This window comes from Bos mutus, chromosome 28 (genome assembly GCF_027580195.1).
Source record: "Bos mutus isolate GX-2022 chromosome 28, NWIPB_WYAK_1.1, whole genome shotgun sequence".
NCBI classification, from domain to species: domain Eukaryota; kingdom Metazoa; phylum Chordata; class Mammalia; order Artiodactyla; family Bovidae; genus Bos; species Bos mutus.
In genome coordinates, this window is record NC_091644.1 from 20,079,136 (window position 1) to 20,091,711 (window position 12,576).

General features: G+C 46.5%; 1 protein-coding gene across 1 annotated transcript in view; it reads right to left on the reverse strand.

The window, feature by feature from the left end:
- HKDC1 (hexokinase domain containing 1) overlaps positions 1-12,576 on the reverse strand; it is a 39,911-nt gene that overhangs the window by 25,350 nt on the left and 1,985 nt on the right. The window contains exons 2-4 of the mRNA XM_005906353.2: positions 8,628-8,790; positions 3,916-4,064; positions 3,704-3,823 (exon numbers count right to left, since the gene is read on the reverse strand). Coding sequence (XP_005906415.2) covers positions 3,704-3,823; positions 3,916-4,064; positions 8,628-8,790 — 432 coding nt within the window. The remainder of the gene's footprint in view (positions 1-3,703; positions 3,824-3,915; positions 4,065-8,627; positions 8,791-12,576) is intronic.

Genomic DNA, 12,576 nt, shown 5'->3' on the forward strand with positions numbered 1-12,576 from the left:
AATTTAACCTCCCTGAGCCTCAGTTTACTCATCTGGAAATGGAAACATCACCTCCCTGCCACAGGAGTGTTCTGATGGAAGTGCCCGGAATGTGGCAGACACATGATGTGTGCAGAATGTCTAGTTTGCCAGGTCCACAAACAGAACCAACGTGTTACCTTGTAAGACTCTTCTGGGGACTTAATTCCAACTTGGAAAAATGGATCTCAATATGCATTATCAATTATCTGCTTACAAGTGGTATTTCTCAAAGAGTTTCATGTCTAACATAGCAAATAATCACAGGATTTTTCAGACTGAAGGAGAACTTGCAGATTAAAAAATGCCCAAGGTTACCTAGTGGAGAGGAGTTGAGCCCAAACTTACAAACTCCCTGACTAGCCCCACCCCCTCAGCTTATGAATAAAGCAGACAAGCTTCAGAAAAGAAGGAAGATGCTCCAAGTCTCGTAGTCAGTGAAGGAGACAGCCCAATTGGTATGCAGGTTTCTGAAACTAACCCCCTCCCCCACACCCCTCTAACCCCCCACCCCCACTTCAGAGATCAGGTTTTTTTCCCTGCACCACAGCGCTACCTAGTGGTAGCTCCCCCTAACTTCTGCCCTCTTGGGCTATGGTAACTCCTGCCCCGCTGGACAGAGGAGTGAGAGATTGTTTGGTGGTATCCCCTCAAAAAGGATGCCAGGGACAATGTGGGACCTGTTAAGGGGAGATATATGGCGGAGTGGGGAATAAATGCATGTGACATAGTGTTAAGTGGGGAAAAAAAGCTGTACATACAGCATAGCACCAGTATTCAATATAGATACAATTGCAAGGGGCTCAGACAGAAAAGAATCTGCCTGCAATTCAGGAAGCCCAGGCTCAGTCTCTGGTTGAGGAAGATCCCCTGGAGACGGGAATGGTTACCCACGCCAGTATTCTTGCCTGGATATTTCCATGGACAGAGGAGGCTAACAGGCTATAGTCCATGGGATCCCAAAGAGTCAGACACGACGGAGTGACTAACACTTTCATGACTGCAAGGAAAACCCAATAATTCTAGTAGTGGCTATCTCTGAAGGTTGGGATTAGAGGAGATTTCTATTTTCTTCTTTAAAGTTTTCAATTCCGACCTTCTTTTCTCTCTCTTTCCCCCCCTACCTTTAAGAAATATTGCCATTTTATCATCAGAAACATACATACACACACAGAAATTTTTCTTTGATTAAGACTTTTCTGTTTCCTCATTTAAACAAACAAAACAACAACAAAATGACCTTGTCCTTTAAGTCCAATGCCCTGATCTTCTTTAATCGTTTTTTAGTGTCACAAAGAATCCTCCTCAGTCACACCCCCTCATGAAGTCTTCCCTTTCCCACCTCCTTCTGTACCTACATGGTTGATCAGACTGCACCTTCTCCAAAGCCCTTATTTTCATGTCACAAATTTACATGCAGCAAAATCATGGTTAAACAGCTATGCCCACTCTTGGTTGTTATTACTAATGCATTTCCTTATGACTGAAACTTTTCTGCTTTAGACTTCTCTGAAAGGCAACCTGGGAGGAAATTTTATAAAATGCAAGTAATTCAACTAGACTTGGAAGAGAAACATTTGCACCTTTACTTGATATAATCAAGCCACCCTTTCCTAGTTTAAATGTCATCCGAAAACTCTCCTTGGGATGCAACACAAAATGGGTCAAAATGCTTTCAGGCACCTGTTGGTATTTTTTTAAAAACAACTGTATTTACTTACTTCTGGGCGGGGGGTGTGTGGCATGCTGCACAGCATGTAAAAATCTTAGTTCTCTGACCACTGATCAAGCCTGCACCCCCCTACACTGGGAGCAGAGAGAATAAACCACTGGATCACCAGGGAGTCGCCTGGTGGCATTTTAAACAACATTCTAGAGCTCTGTCTTTTTGGAAAATCAGTGTGGTCAGAGAGTTTGTGAGCTTGGGCTGAGCAATTCTTGGCTGTGTGGCCTTGGATAAGTCTCTTAACCTCTCTGAACTGCAGTTTCTTCAAATATAAAATTGAAATAATTTTATCTGCCTCATACGATTGCTTTGGGATTTTAATGAGGTTATACACATGGAGGGTTCAACACAGCACAAGTGTAAAAATCTGAGGTGTAGTCTATCATCATTATCATAACCTTCCTTCTTCTTAAGGTCTCTGTTCCTAAGCTCAAATAAGAGGTGTTTAACTATCTGGAGAATTGAGGCCTGATTTCCTGACTCCCCCCACTGCCCCTACTGACTTGGGGGAACTCTGTCCTTTAAACTTGCAAAGACAAGCAAAGCTCCACCTGGCCTCTTCTAACTTTCCTGAAACCTTTACACTATTTCCACCCCCCACCAATTCTTTCTTTAGAAAATAACTAATCAGTAAACCTTAGCCCATATCCTGTATAGATAGATAATGGTAAATTCCCATTCAATGGAACCCGGTAAAAGATTGATTACACCTTTCAATTGTCAGATAGTTATCAAGCAGCTATTAAATATAAGACACTGCGCTTGAAACCCTAGAAATGGACAGGAAGAACAATATAAAATAGTGCCTGCCCTCCAGAAATATCTGTTCAGTTGAGGGACAAGGTACAAAAGCATGAAGAGACAAGTTGTATGGGGACATTCATTAAAACTGAAGCTACCATTGATGCACCAGGCGCAGTGCTCAGCACATTACAGAAGCTTTGTCTAAGCTTCACCTCAGCCCAGCGAGTAGACAGTATCCCTGTTTTACAGATAAGAAAACAAGGGACCCAAGAAGTTAAGTAACTTGCCCAGGGGACACAACAGGTCCTGAGCCATGATTCAAAGCCAGGTCTATTAAATGTGAAAACCCACTCCCTTTCCACTATCCCATAATCAATAAACGTCTCAAGGCAACAACATCAAACACATCCCAAGTCAAGGTGGGTCCATGGATTGGCTGTGAGCTGGGTGCCATGACCTGTCTGGGCAGCAAGAGTTCAGGGACCATCACCCCAGGCAGGAGACCTGACTCAAGACAATAGCCTCCTGGCCCCAGAAAGCTCCCTGTCCTGTTATATGGCCCCTTATTTATTTTCACAGATTCACGTAAGATCAGGTTTACCTTCTCCCCATTTACAAACTGATAATCTGAGGCACAGAGAGGTGGATTACCCGAGTGCCCAGCTGGCTAATTGCACAGCTAAGAGTACATCCCAGACACCAGGTCTGCTCAGTAACACTGTCACTCCAGGGACCCCACCTCAGCCCTCCTCCTAAGGGTTCACTGTAGAGGGAGACTCCCCCAGCCTTCCCCTTCTTATTCTAGTTAACTGTGTCAGTGCTTCCGAGTGTGGTCGCCAGACCAACAACATCCATACCACCCAGTGAATATTAAAAATACAAATCTAAGGCTCCATTGGTTAAGAAACTCCTGCATGGGGCCCAGCAATCTGTGTTTAACAAGCCCACCAGGGGTTCTGACTAAACCAAGGTCTGAGAACCACTGAGCTTGGTGGTGAAACCATTTCATTCCTTGTGCTGCGCCCAGGGTAAATGTAAACTCAGGGCAGCCGTGGTACCATATTCTCTGCCTCACTGTTTAAAAACAAAGAAAAAACAAACAAGAAAACTCCTGCTGATCTTTCCTGTTCCCAGCCTGACCCCCGCACATGCCACATTCTCCAGCCCCAAACCCAAATCCTACACAGCTTATTCCCTCCCTTGCACCAGTCTTACCTCTTCTAATTTAGTCTGTTTGCAGGGAAAGGAAAAGGTTAGGCCAAGAGGTAATTTCTTCTGCATCAGTTCTTTGGTCTTCATGAAATCTGCCAGACAGTCAGCTACATATTCAAACAGCTGCAGGGAAGAGAAAGCATAACACACAGGGCTAAGGTCATCCAGAAACTTGGTACCAAGGACCACCTTCACAGAGCCCCCGGCCTTGGTACCTCTGTGCCATTCCCTCGGATGATTTCATTGGGTGTTGGGTAAAACTGACTCTCCATCTGGACATTTCGTTTCCCCTCTTCAGAGACTTGTACCTTCAAGACTCGAAACTTGGATCCTCCAAGATCCAGGGAGAGAAATTCCCCATTTTCTATGAAAAATATAAACCCCCAAAAGTTATCATTTACTGAGAGTCTGCTATACACAAGCTCTGCATTAGAAGTTGGACTGTGATAAATACGAACTCTCACACCCCCACAAGCCAGGTATGCCCGTGTGCCAAGATTCTAGAAGTGTGACTGTTGATTTGCACCCTCCCAGTGAAGGGCAAAGTTGGGGTGTGACCCAAGTCTGCCTGCCTCTGGCGCCTCAGCCGTGCCCACTGGGAATAAATGTGTTCACTGGGAGAGGGGAAATGTGAATGCACTTTTGGCAGGCGGTAATAGAAATGTGCCTTGAGAGACTTCTCTGGTGGTACAGTGGATAAGAATCCGCCTGCTGATGCAAGGGACACGGGTTCAATCCCTGGTCTGGGAAGATTCCACATGCTGCAGAGCAACTAAGGCCACGCACCACTACTGAGCCCACGCACTGTAACTACCGAAGCCCATCATACAGAGCCTGTGCTCCGCATCAGGGGAAACTGCTGCAATGAGAAGCCTACCGAAGCCCATCATACAGAGCCTGTGCTCCGCATCAGGGGAAACTGCTGCAATGAGAAGCCTGCAGGCATCAGGGGAAACTGCTGCAAAAAGAGCCCATCATACAAGCCAGAAATTAAAGCCCATCATACAGAGCCTGTGCTCCGCATCAGGGGAAGATGCAATGAGAAGCCCGCACACCGCAACTAGAGAAAGCCTGCAGGCAGCAAAAAGACCCAGCACAACCAGAAATTAAAAAAGAAAGAAAGAAACGAGCCTCGAGGATGGAGCTTATTCTGGCACACCACAACCACCACAACCAGGAAGGGAGAGTTGATACTCCACAAAACGCAAATAAGGCAGAAAAGACAGGAGGATTTCAGGCAAGAGAAACCAGCTTCATACAAGCCTCAGTCTCACGGACAGAGAAAATACTCTAGGAGGGAAGGGAGACAAACACCTAATCCTGGCCCTTAAGGAGCCAAGGATGCTTAATATTTTGGGCCAGAGTCATTCCAAAAGGAGAAAATGTAACATGACCTAGCCCAGTATAAGACAGATGCTATTAATAAGATGGCAGAAATGACACACGTGTTGGGGTGGGGTGGCCCACCCTGATGACTTCAACTCAGTCATCAGCATCCAGCCAGCCAGAATTCCTGCCTAGGACCCTGCCAGTGTCTTTAGCATCAGCCACAGATATGGGATGAGAGCTCATGTGTGCAGACCCTTGAACCAACAAGTCTTTGTACAAAATTAACTGTGCTGGAAAACTGGCTGCACATGACCAGGCATACTTCATGACATATACCCAAGGCATGTATAAATGAAACTCCATGCACACCAATCTGGTCACCCAAATGGCCTTTTTTTGGTACCATGTGACCCTAGACACAGCTGCCTGAATCTAAGGGACCAGCTGGCCATTCGGATTCATTCCTTGTAAAATGTGAAATAAAACACAGAGGGAAATTGCTAGTAAAAACAGAAATGGAAGTGTCCTGCACATCAGAGATCAGCTGGTAGCCAAGGTGGCCGCATGGTACACTGAAACCATAGACATTGGGCTTTCCTGCCCTGGCTTGTGCTATGTCTGGCTTGTGCCCCTCTTCCTTCTCCACTCTCTAGTGCAGCATCTCCCAAAGGTGCACAGGGACTGAACGAGTAGATTTCTGGAGATTCACGATCTCCAAGGGGAGAAGCCTGGGAAACTGTATATTTAGGAATTACCCATTGAAGTGAAAGTGAAGTCGCTCAGTTGTGTCTGACTCTTTGTGACCCCATGGACTGTAGCCTACCTGGCTCCTCCATCCATGGGATTTTCCAGGCAAGAGTACAGGACTGGGCTACCATTTTCTTCTCCAGGGGATCTTCCTAACCCAGGGATCGAACCCAGGTCTCCCGCATTGTAGGCAGACACTTAACCGTCTGAGCTACCTGGGAAGTCCCCCAGGAGCTTAGGCAAGTGTGGAACCTTTGCCCCAGTGCAGACGTCTGGGGCCATCAGCTGATAACACAGAGGCGGCTGGTCTCACCCACAAGGCTTAGCCTCCAGGCAACCTAGGAGGCTGCCTGGAGGCAGAGGTCAAGAAGAGAGGCCACTGGAGAGGGGCCTAAAGAATCACTGACACATTCAAATCACAAGATGGGCACTTCCTGCCCCCCTTCCCTTGTGACTGGTGGAGAAGAAGGCACAAATCACAACCATGCTTTTAAGGCTCTTGTAAGAACAGTCAAGTGCAGCTCCCCGACTGACAGCTGGGAGGTAACTAAGGCTCTATCAGCTTACCCGCCTCAGGCAGGTGCAGATGGAGGAGGGGAAACTAGAGAGTGGGCCAGCTCTGAAGGATTTCTTCTGGAAACTGCACACATTTCAGAAATGGAGGCCCCAAGAGATTAGGAAATAATCCTAAAATCAGATCAGGAGCTCACAGGAGCTCCATAGCACTTGGGACATCTTGGAGAGTTTCGAGCATTCCTTGTACATGACCTCATCTGATGCTACCAAACCTACAAGTTGGTGGACAAACTGGCCACATCTCTTTTACTAATGAGAACAGGGGTACAGTGGTTCTGGGACTTTACAAAGGCATATGGCTCCATAAGGACTCTGGGCCCAGGGACCTCACTGCTGCAGAATCCCTGGTGAGACCGATTGTGTTAGTGAGAGGCTCTGAGGAGACCATGAAGACAGGAGGTGGCATCTCCTGGCCTGATGAGGAGGTAATTTCTAAAACTTGGTCAGTTTCACTTCCAAACCTTCCTGAAGCAGCCAGCAGCCTCCAGACCATTGAAGGCCACTTTCCCTTGCTTCTGGGGACACACCTCCACAAGAAGAGCCAAAGCACTGGAAGCCAGGAGGACTCTGAGCTGGTGCTCCCAACACACACATACCTTATGACCAGGTGCTTCTCTGAATGGCCCCAGAGGACCCATCAAGGACCACAGTCTTCTCAGCATTCTCAAAGAGCAGTGTCAGAACTCAGCAGAGATTTCAAAGCAGGACTGTCTCTCTTCAGAGCTTGTGTTTCTCCACATGGTACAGTGCCCATGCCGCACAACCCCCACCAGCGAGGGAACGGGTCTTTCCCATCACAGTTCCCAGGAGCCTCTCACATGGCAGAGTCAAGCAACTTTGGCCTATGTGTTCTCCCAGAGGGGCCCAGAGCCCTGCTAATCCAATCAAACATCCCTGAGAGCTCCCTAAACTTTAGTCCTTGCTCCCTCGAAAGCCCCAAAGCCCCTGCTGGAGCTTGGTTGGAGCACTGAGACTCTGACATTGGGGGGAACCCCTTGGCCCTCATTGCTCTCATCTGAGTTGGGGATAAGAGCTCCACCATGGGGTTCCTATGGGGATTGTATGAGACAGCGAGTCCCTAGCATCCCATGACCACAGGAGGTGTGTAGTAGATACCAATTTCTTTCCTTCCTATGGCTTTACCCAGAGGCTGAGAGTAGAGCAGTTTGATGGCAAAATAATAGTTCCCACAAGATGTTTACATCCTGATCATGGGTCCTATGAATATATTAAGTTCTGTGATAAGAAGGAACGAAGGTTGCTGATAGAATCAAAACTGTTCATCAGTTGGCCTAATGTAATCACAGGGTTTTAAAGTATGCAAGAGGGAGGCAGAAGGGTCAGAGTCAGAGATCTGAAGATGCTACACTGGGGCTTGAAGATGGGAAGTGCATGAGCCAGTGAACATAGGAAAAGCTGGGAAATGCGAGGAAACAGAGAGACTCTTCCCTAAAGCCTCCGCAAGGAATGCAGCTCAGCCACATCTTGATGATAGCCCTTGATTATAGACCCATCTCAGACTTCTGACCTCTGGGGCTGCAAGAGAATAAATGTGTGTTGTTTAGAGCTACTAAGTGTGTGCTAACTTATTATAGCACCAAGAGAGAACACATTTTACAGATAGAAAAATCAAAGCTAAACATTTTGCCAAAGGTCAGTGATCAATGACAGATCTGGGCCTAGAACTCAGGTTTCTTCAATTACCATTTAGTATTTTTTCCACTATTCTGTCTTCCACTACTTGCTATCTGTAGCCCAGAACCTAGGTACTTAGGAGTGAAATGCCATTTACTATCCGTTCTGCAAACATTTCAGGCCTAGTCTGCATCCAGGACTATGCAGCACCAAAGCACTGTTTGAAGAAGATGCAGACTCTGCCCTCAGGTCGCATTGGTCCTGTGGCGAGACTCGCATACACAGCAGGGTGACAAGCGCCTAACCCAGCATGGGTTGCTTCCCAGGTGGTCAGTGATCTCTACACTCAGGTGGGAAGGCCAGGTTGGTGTTCATTAAGGGGAAGAGTGTTGGGATGCTCCAGCAGGAGAGGGAACAGAATGTGTAGGGCCAAGGCAGGCAGGGAGAAAGCAAGATGTATTGGAACTTTGGCTCCAAACTTTTGATATGGAACATTACTGGAGTCGGGAAGGTGGGAGGGGGGAATGTGGAGAGAGGGCTTGGAGAGGTAAGCCAGGAAACAGGAGACAACTTCAGGTACCCATCAGCCAAAAGGGAGCCAGGAGGAGCAGTGTCCCTGGCCGCCCCCAGCCTCACTCACCCGAGCCGTCTGGAATGGCCCTGACGAAGGTGGGCAGCATCTTCACCGAGGCTGTGGGGTTGGTGTCCTTCCCCAGGCCCTTCTGCATTTCTGCCTGGAACCGAGCCATGATGTCCAAAAGGGTCTCATCGGAGAGGCGCATGTGGTACAGGAACCTGTCCACCTGGAACAGAGTGCAGAGTGATCAGGGTTGGCTGCTGGGGGCACCTGCCCTCCATTCAAGGCTATTAATTCCCACTCCAGGCAGAAAGCTGCATTCCTGACTCAGGACAGCTTCTTTTTTTTTTTTTTTTTTAAAATTTATTTATTTATTTTTGGCTCTGCCAAGTCTTCGTTGCTGTGCACGGGCTTTCTCCAGTTGCGGAGAGCAGGGGTCACTCTCCAGCTGTGGCGTGCAGGTTTTTCACTGTGATGGCTTCTCCCGAGGAGCACAGGCTCTAGGCTGAGTAGCTGTTGCTCGTGGGCTCAGCTGCCACACAGCATGTGGGATCCCCCCGAAGCAGGAACTGAACCCATGTCCCCCGCATCAGCAGGCAGACTCTCAACCACTGGACCACCAGGGAAGTCCCTGGGACAGCTTCTTGATATGGATCCCCAAAGGTCCCTTGCCTGACCCCTCGCTGAGCTTAGAACAGAATTGAATGGAAAACTGAGGGGTGAGGGGTAGGGACTTCTTCTTCTGAAGGACAAGCCCTGAGGAAAAAATGGTTCCCCCACTTTTCTGATGGGACAATAGAGGGGCAAAAACAAGGACTCGATTTCTAATTCCTAGTTCAAGGTCCTCACCATTTTCCCATTGGCTCTCCACTGGAAGAGACTAGCTTATAGAGTGAACCTCAAATTCCAAAACAAGGAAGCTTTCTTTTATGCAGTGATAATAATAGCTATTCACATGTCTCCCCTTGTTTATGGGCTGCTAGGAAGCTCAAAGCCAAATTCAGTTTCCAAGTACAATCTCTGAAAGTGAAGTTGCTCAGTCGTGTCCGACTCTTTGCGACCCCATGGATTGTAGCCTACCAGGTTTCTCCATCCATGGGATTTTCCAGGCAAGAATACTGGAGTGGGTTGCCATTTCCTTCTCTTGGGTATCTTCCCATCCCAGGGGTCGAACCCAGGTCTCCTGCATTGTAGGCAGACGCTTTACCCTCTGAGCCACCAGGGAAGTCACAATCTCTGAAGTCCAGTGCTTTAAATTTCCTTTTTAACTGAGGTTGTTTTAACTAAGATGAAGTTTAATTTTTAAAGCCAGCTCAAATTGCTATTAGAAATGAGTGGATGTCACTCACATAATCAGAAAATTGGGACAAAGGACAAACACCCCAATGGAGGAAAGATAAAAATTATTCTTGCTGTACACAGTCCATTTTAAGGTAGGAGTCACATCTTACTACCTGCCTCCCCATGCTAACACGAGTCACTCGGTGGTGTGGCTTGGACTCCCAGGACTCGCTGGGTTGGAGAATCAGAAGGGACAGTGGGACAGGCGCCTTGTAGTGCCACCCTGCTTTATATACTGAACAGCCTTGCTATTCATCCAAGTCACAAGAAGGCTTAATCTGGGCACATTCCTGTAGGAATTGCTTCCCCACACTTTTCCCTAAGGCTAAGAACATTGGTTGCAGTCTGAAAAATGCTTTTGTGTGTGATACCTCATCTAATCTCCAAGATATCCATTTGAGTCTCTTGCATTGTGGGCAGATTCTTTACCATCTGAGCCACCAGGGAAGCCCCTTGAGGCAGCCAGGTAAGGCCAAAATGATGGCTCCTAATTGAGAGATGGGGACTCCAAGGCTCAGAGCCATTAGGAGAGCTGTATGTCAGGGGCAGCACTGGGATTCTAATTCCTCCATGTTCCTCACTCCAATGGCCTGGTTTTGCTTCACAGCTTTGTGCAGGACCCACGAGTCCAACAGACAAATTATACCAAAGCCAGGGGTCACATGACCTTTATCATAAGACAGGTACCCAGCCTTCAGCCAAGCCTAGAGGGCAGGCATCTCAGTTCAGTCCAGAGCCAATATGGAGTCCTAAGCCAGTGAAGTGGTCCATGGCTTTTGGGAGCCTGGGGGCCAGAAAGAGGCCAGAAGACCATCAGAGAGCCATTAACAAAAGAGGACAATTGGGCTGTCAGCATATTTGAGGAGATAGGATGGAACCAGGTCATGCTTCATTAAGGGCTTTCTGTTCGCTCGGAGTCTGTTTATGACTAATTGGTTGGCACAGCAACAGACAAGGAGACAGCCGACAGAAAGGACATGACCCAAGTAATTGGGGCTCAGAGAAGGGTGAGATGTGCCCCTCAGAAACTAAACTTGCTCTTTTACCACCCCAAGGCCCTTCAGACAGTGGCCCTGAACCTACTGCTCATTTCTTCCCATCCCCAGAGTATAATGAGCTTCTCTAGGCATTCCCATAGCATCATCCTTTGTAAGTAAGGAATGGTTTTGAGACCCTTTGGAGTCATTTGCCAGCTGATGTTTAAAAGAGTCATTCAGGACTTGGGGTTACTACTCCTGCTGTTTCAATAAGTTAAAGTTATGTCCAAAAAAAATGTCAACTGGTATGGCTTTCTTGTTTTGTATATATATTTTTTATCTTCCACAACACCTGGTAAAGTAGCTAGAAAAGAAGAATGAAACCTATGTTGGGACAACAATGCTATATTTTAAACCCAAACAGGTGATTTGAGGACTGTATAACCAGGAACACACATTGCAGGCACCAAAGAAGGTACCTGAGGGCCTACTCAAGTGAGTCACTCACTTGTGAGTCACTCCAAGCCTACTCTTGGAGTGACTCACAAATCATACGACATGAGATATTTTCTAAACAAAAGAACCAACAAGTAGCACATTTAACATACAAAGAGCAAATTCAAAAATGTAAGCTCAAAGCTGCTGAATTACAGAATGTGGGAGCTGGAAGGGACTTTACAGATCACTTAGTCCAAAGGTCCCATATTATGAAGCTAGAGTCATAAAATGGTTCAACTCTTGGACCCAGTGATTTCACTTCTGGAAACCTACCCTTAGGAAACAATCCCAAATATGGAGAAAATTAAATGCATGCCTGTGTTTAACATAGCAATACTTTAATTGGCAAAAAGTGTTTGTGAAAGTAGCTGAATGTCCAAAAAGATGGGGAAGTTTAAATTATGGCATATCCAACTTGATTGAATATTGTTATTATTTAGTCACTAAGACTCTTTTGCAACCCCATGAACTGTAGCCCAATGGCTCCTCTATCCAAGGAATTTTCTGGGCAAGAATATTGGAGTGGGTTGCCATATCCTTCTCCAGGGGATCTTTCTGACCCAGAATTGAACCCACATCTCCTGCATTGGGAGATGGATTCTCTTTTTAAAATTTTATTTATTTTTTAATCGTGGCAGGTGGATTCTTTACCATTGAGCCACCAGGAAAGCCTGAACAGAATATTAGAAAGGTCTTAAAATGATAATTATGGAGAAATCTATATACATGGTTACGATATAACAGTAAGTGAAGGACACAGATCCAGAACAATATGCACCATATAACTATAAAAACATCCACTGTGAAAAAAGACTACAAAGTCTTCCACATGGCAAATATGACAGTGTTTATGAGAAGGATGGGACTAAAGGTAACATCTCTACTTTTTGCAATGTTGACTTACTAAACTGTAAAAAGTACACATAGAAAACCCTAGCCAGTCCTCTCTTTTATGAATGTACAATCTACAGGTCAGTGACCAAACTCAGCTCAATGCTATCCCTAGGTCAAATAATGTCAATGCATGGAATTGGAAAAGCAGCTGTAAGAGTGGTTTCTCCTCTCTCTTCTTATCTTCCCTCTCTCTTTCCCTTTATTCTTCCTTTCTGTTTTATTTTCATTTTAATGTTGGTATAAGCAGGTTTCAAAAATCGTCCCAGGTTTTGAATACTAACACTTGCGGGCAAGTAGGGCCC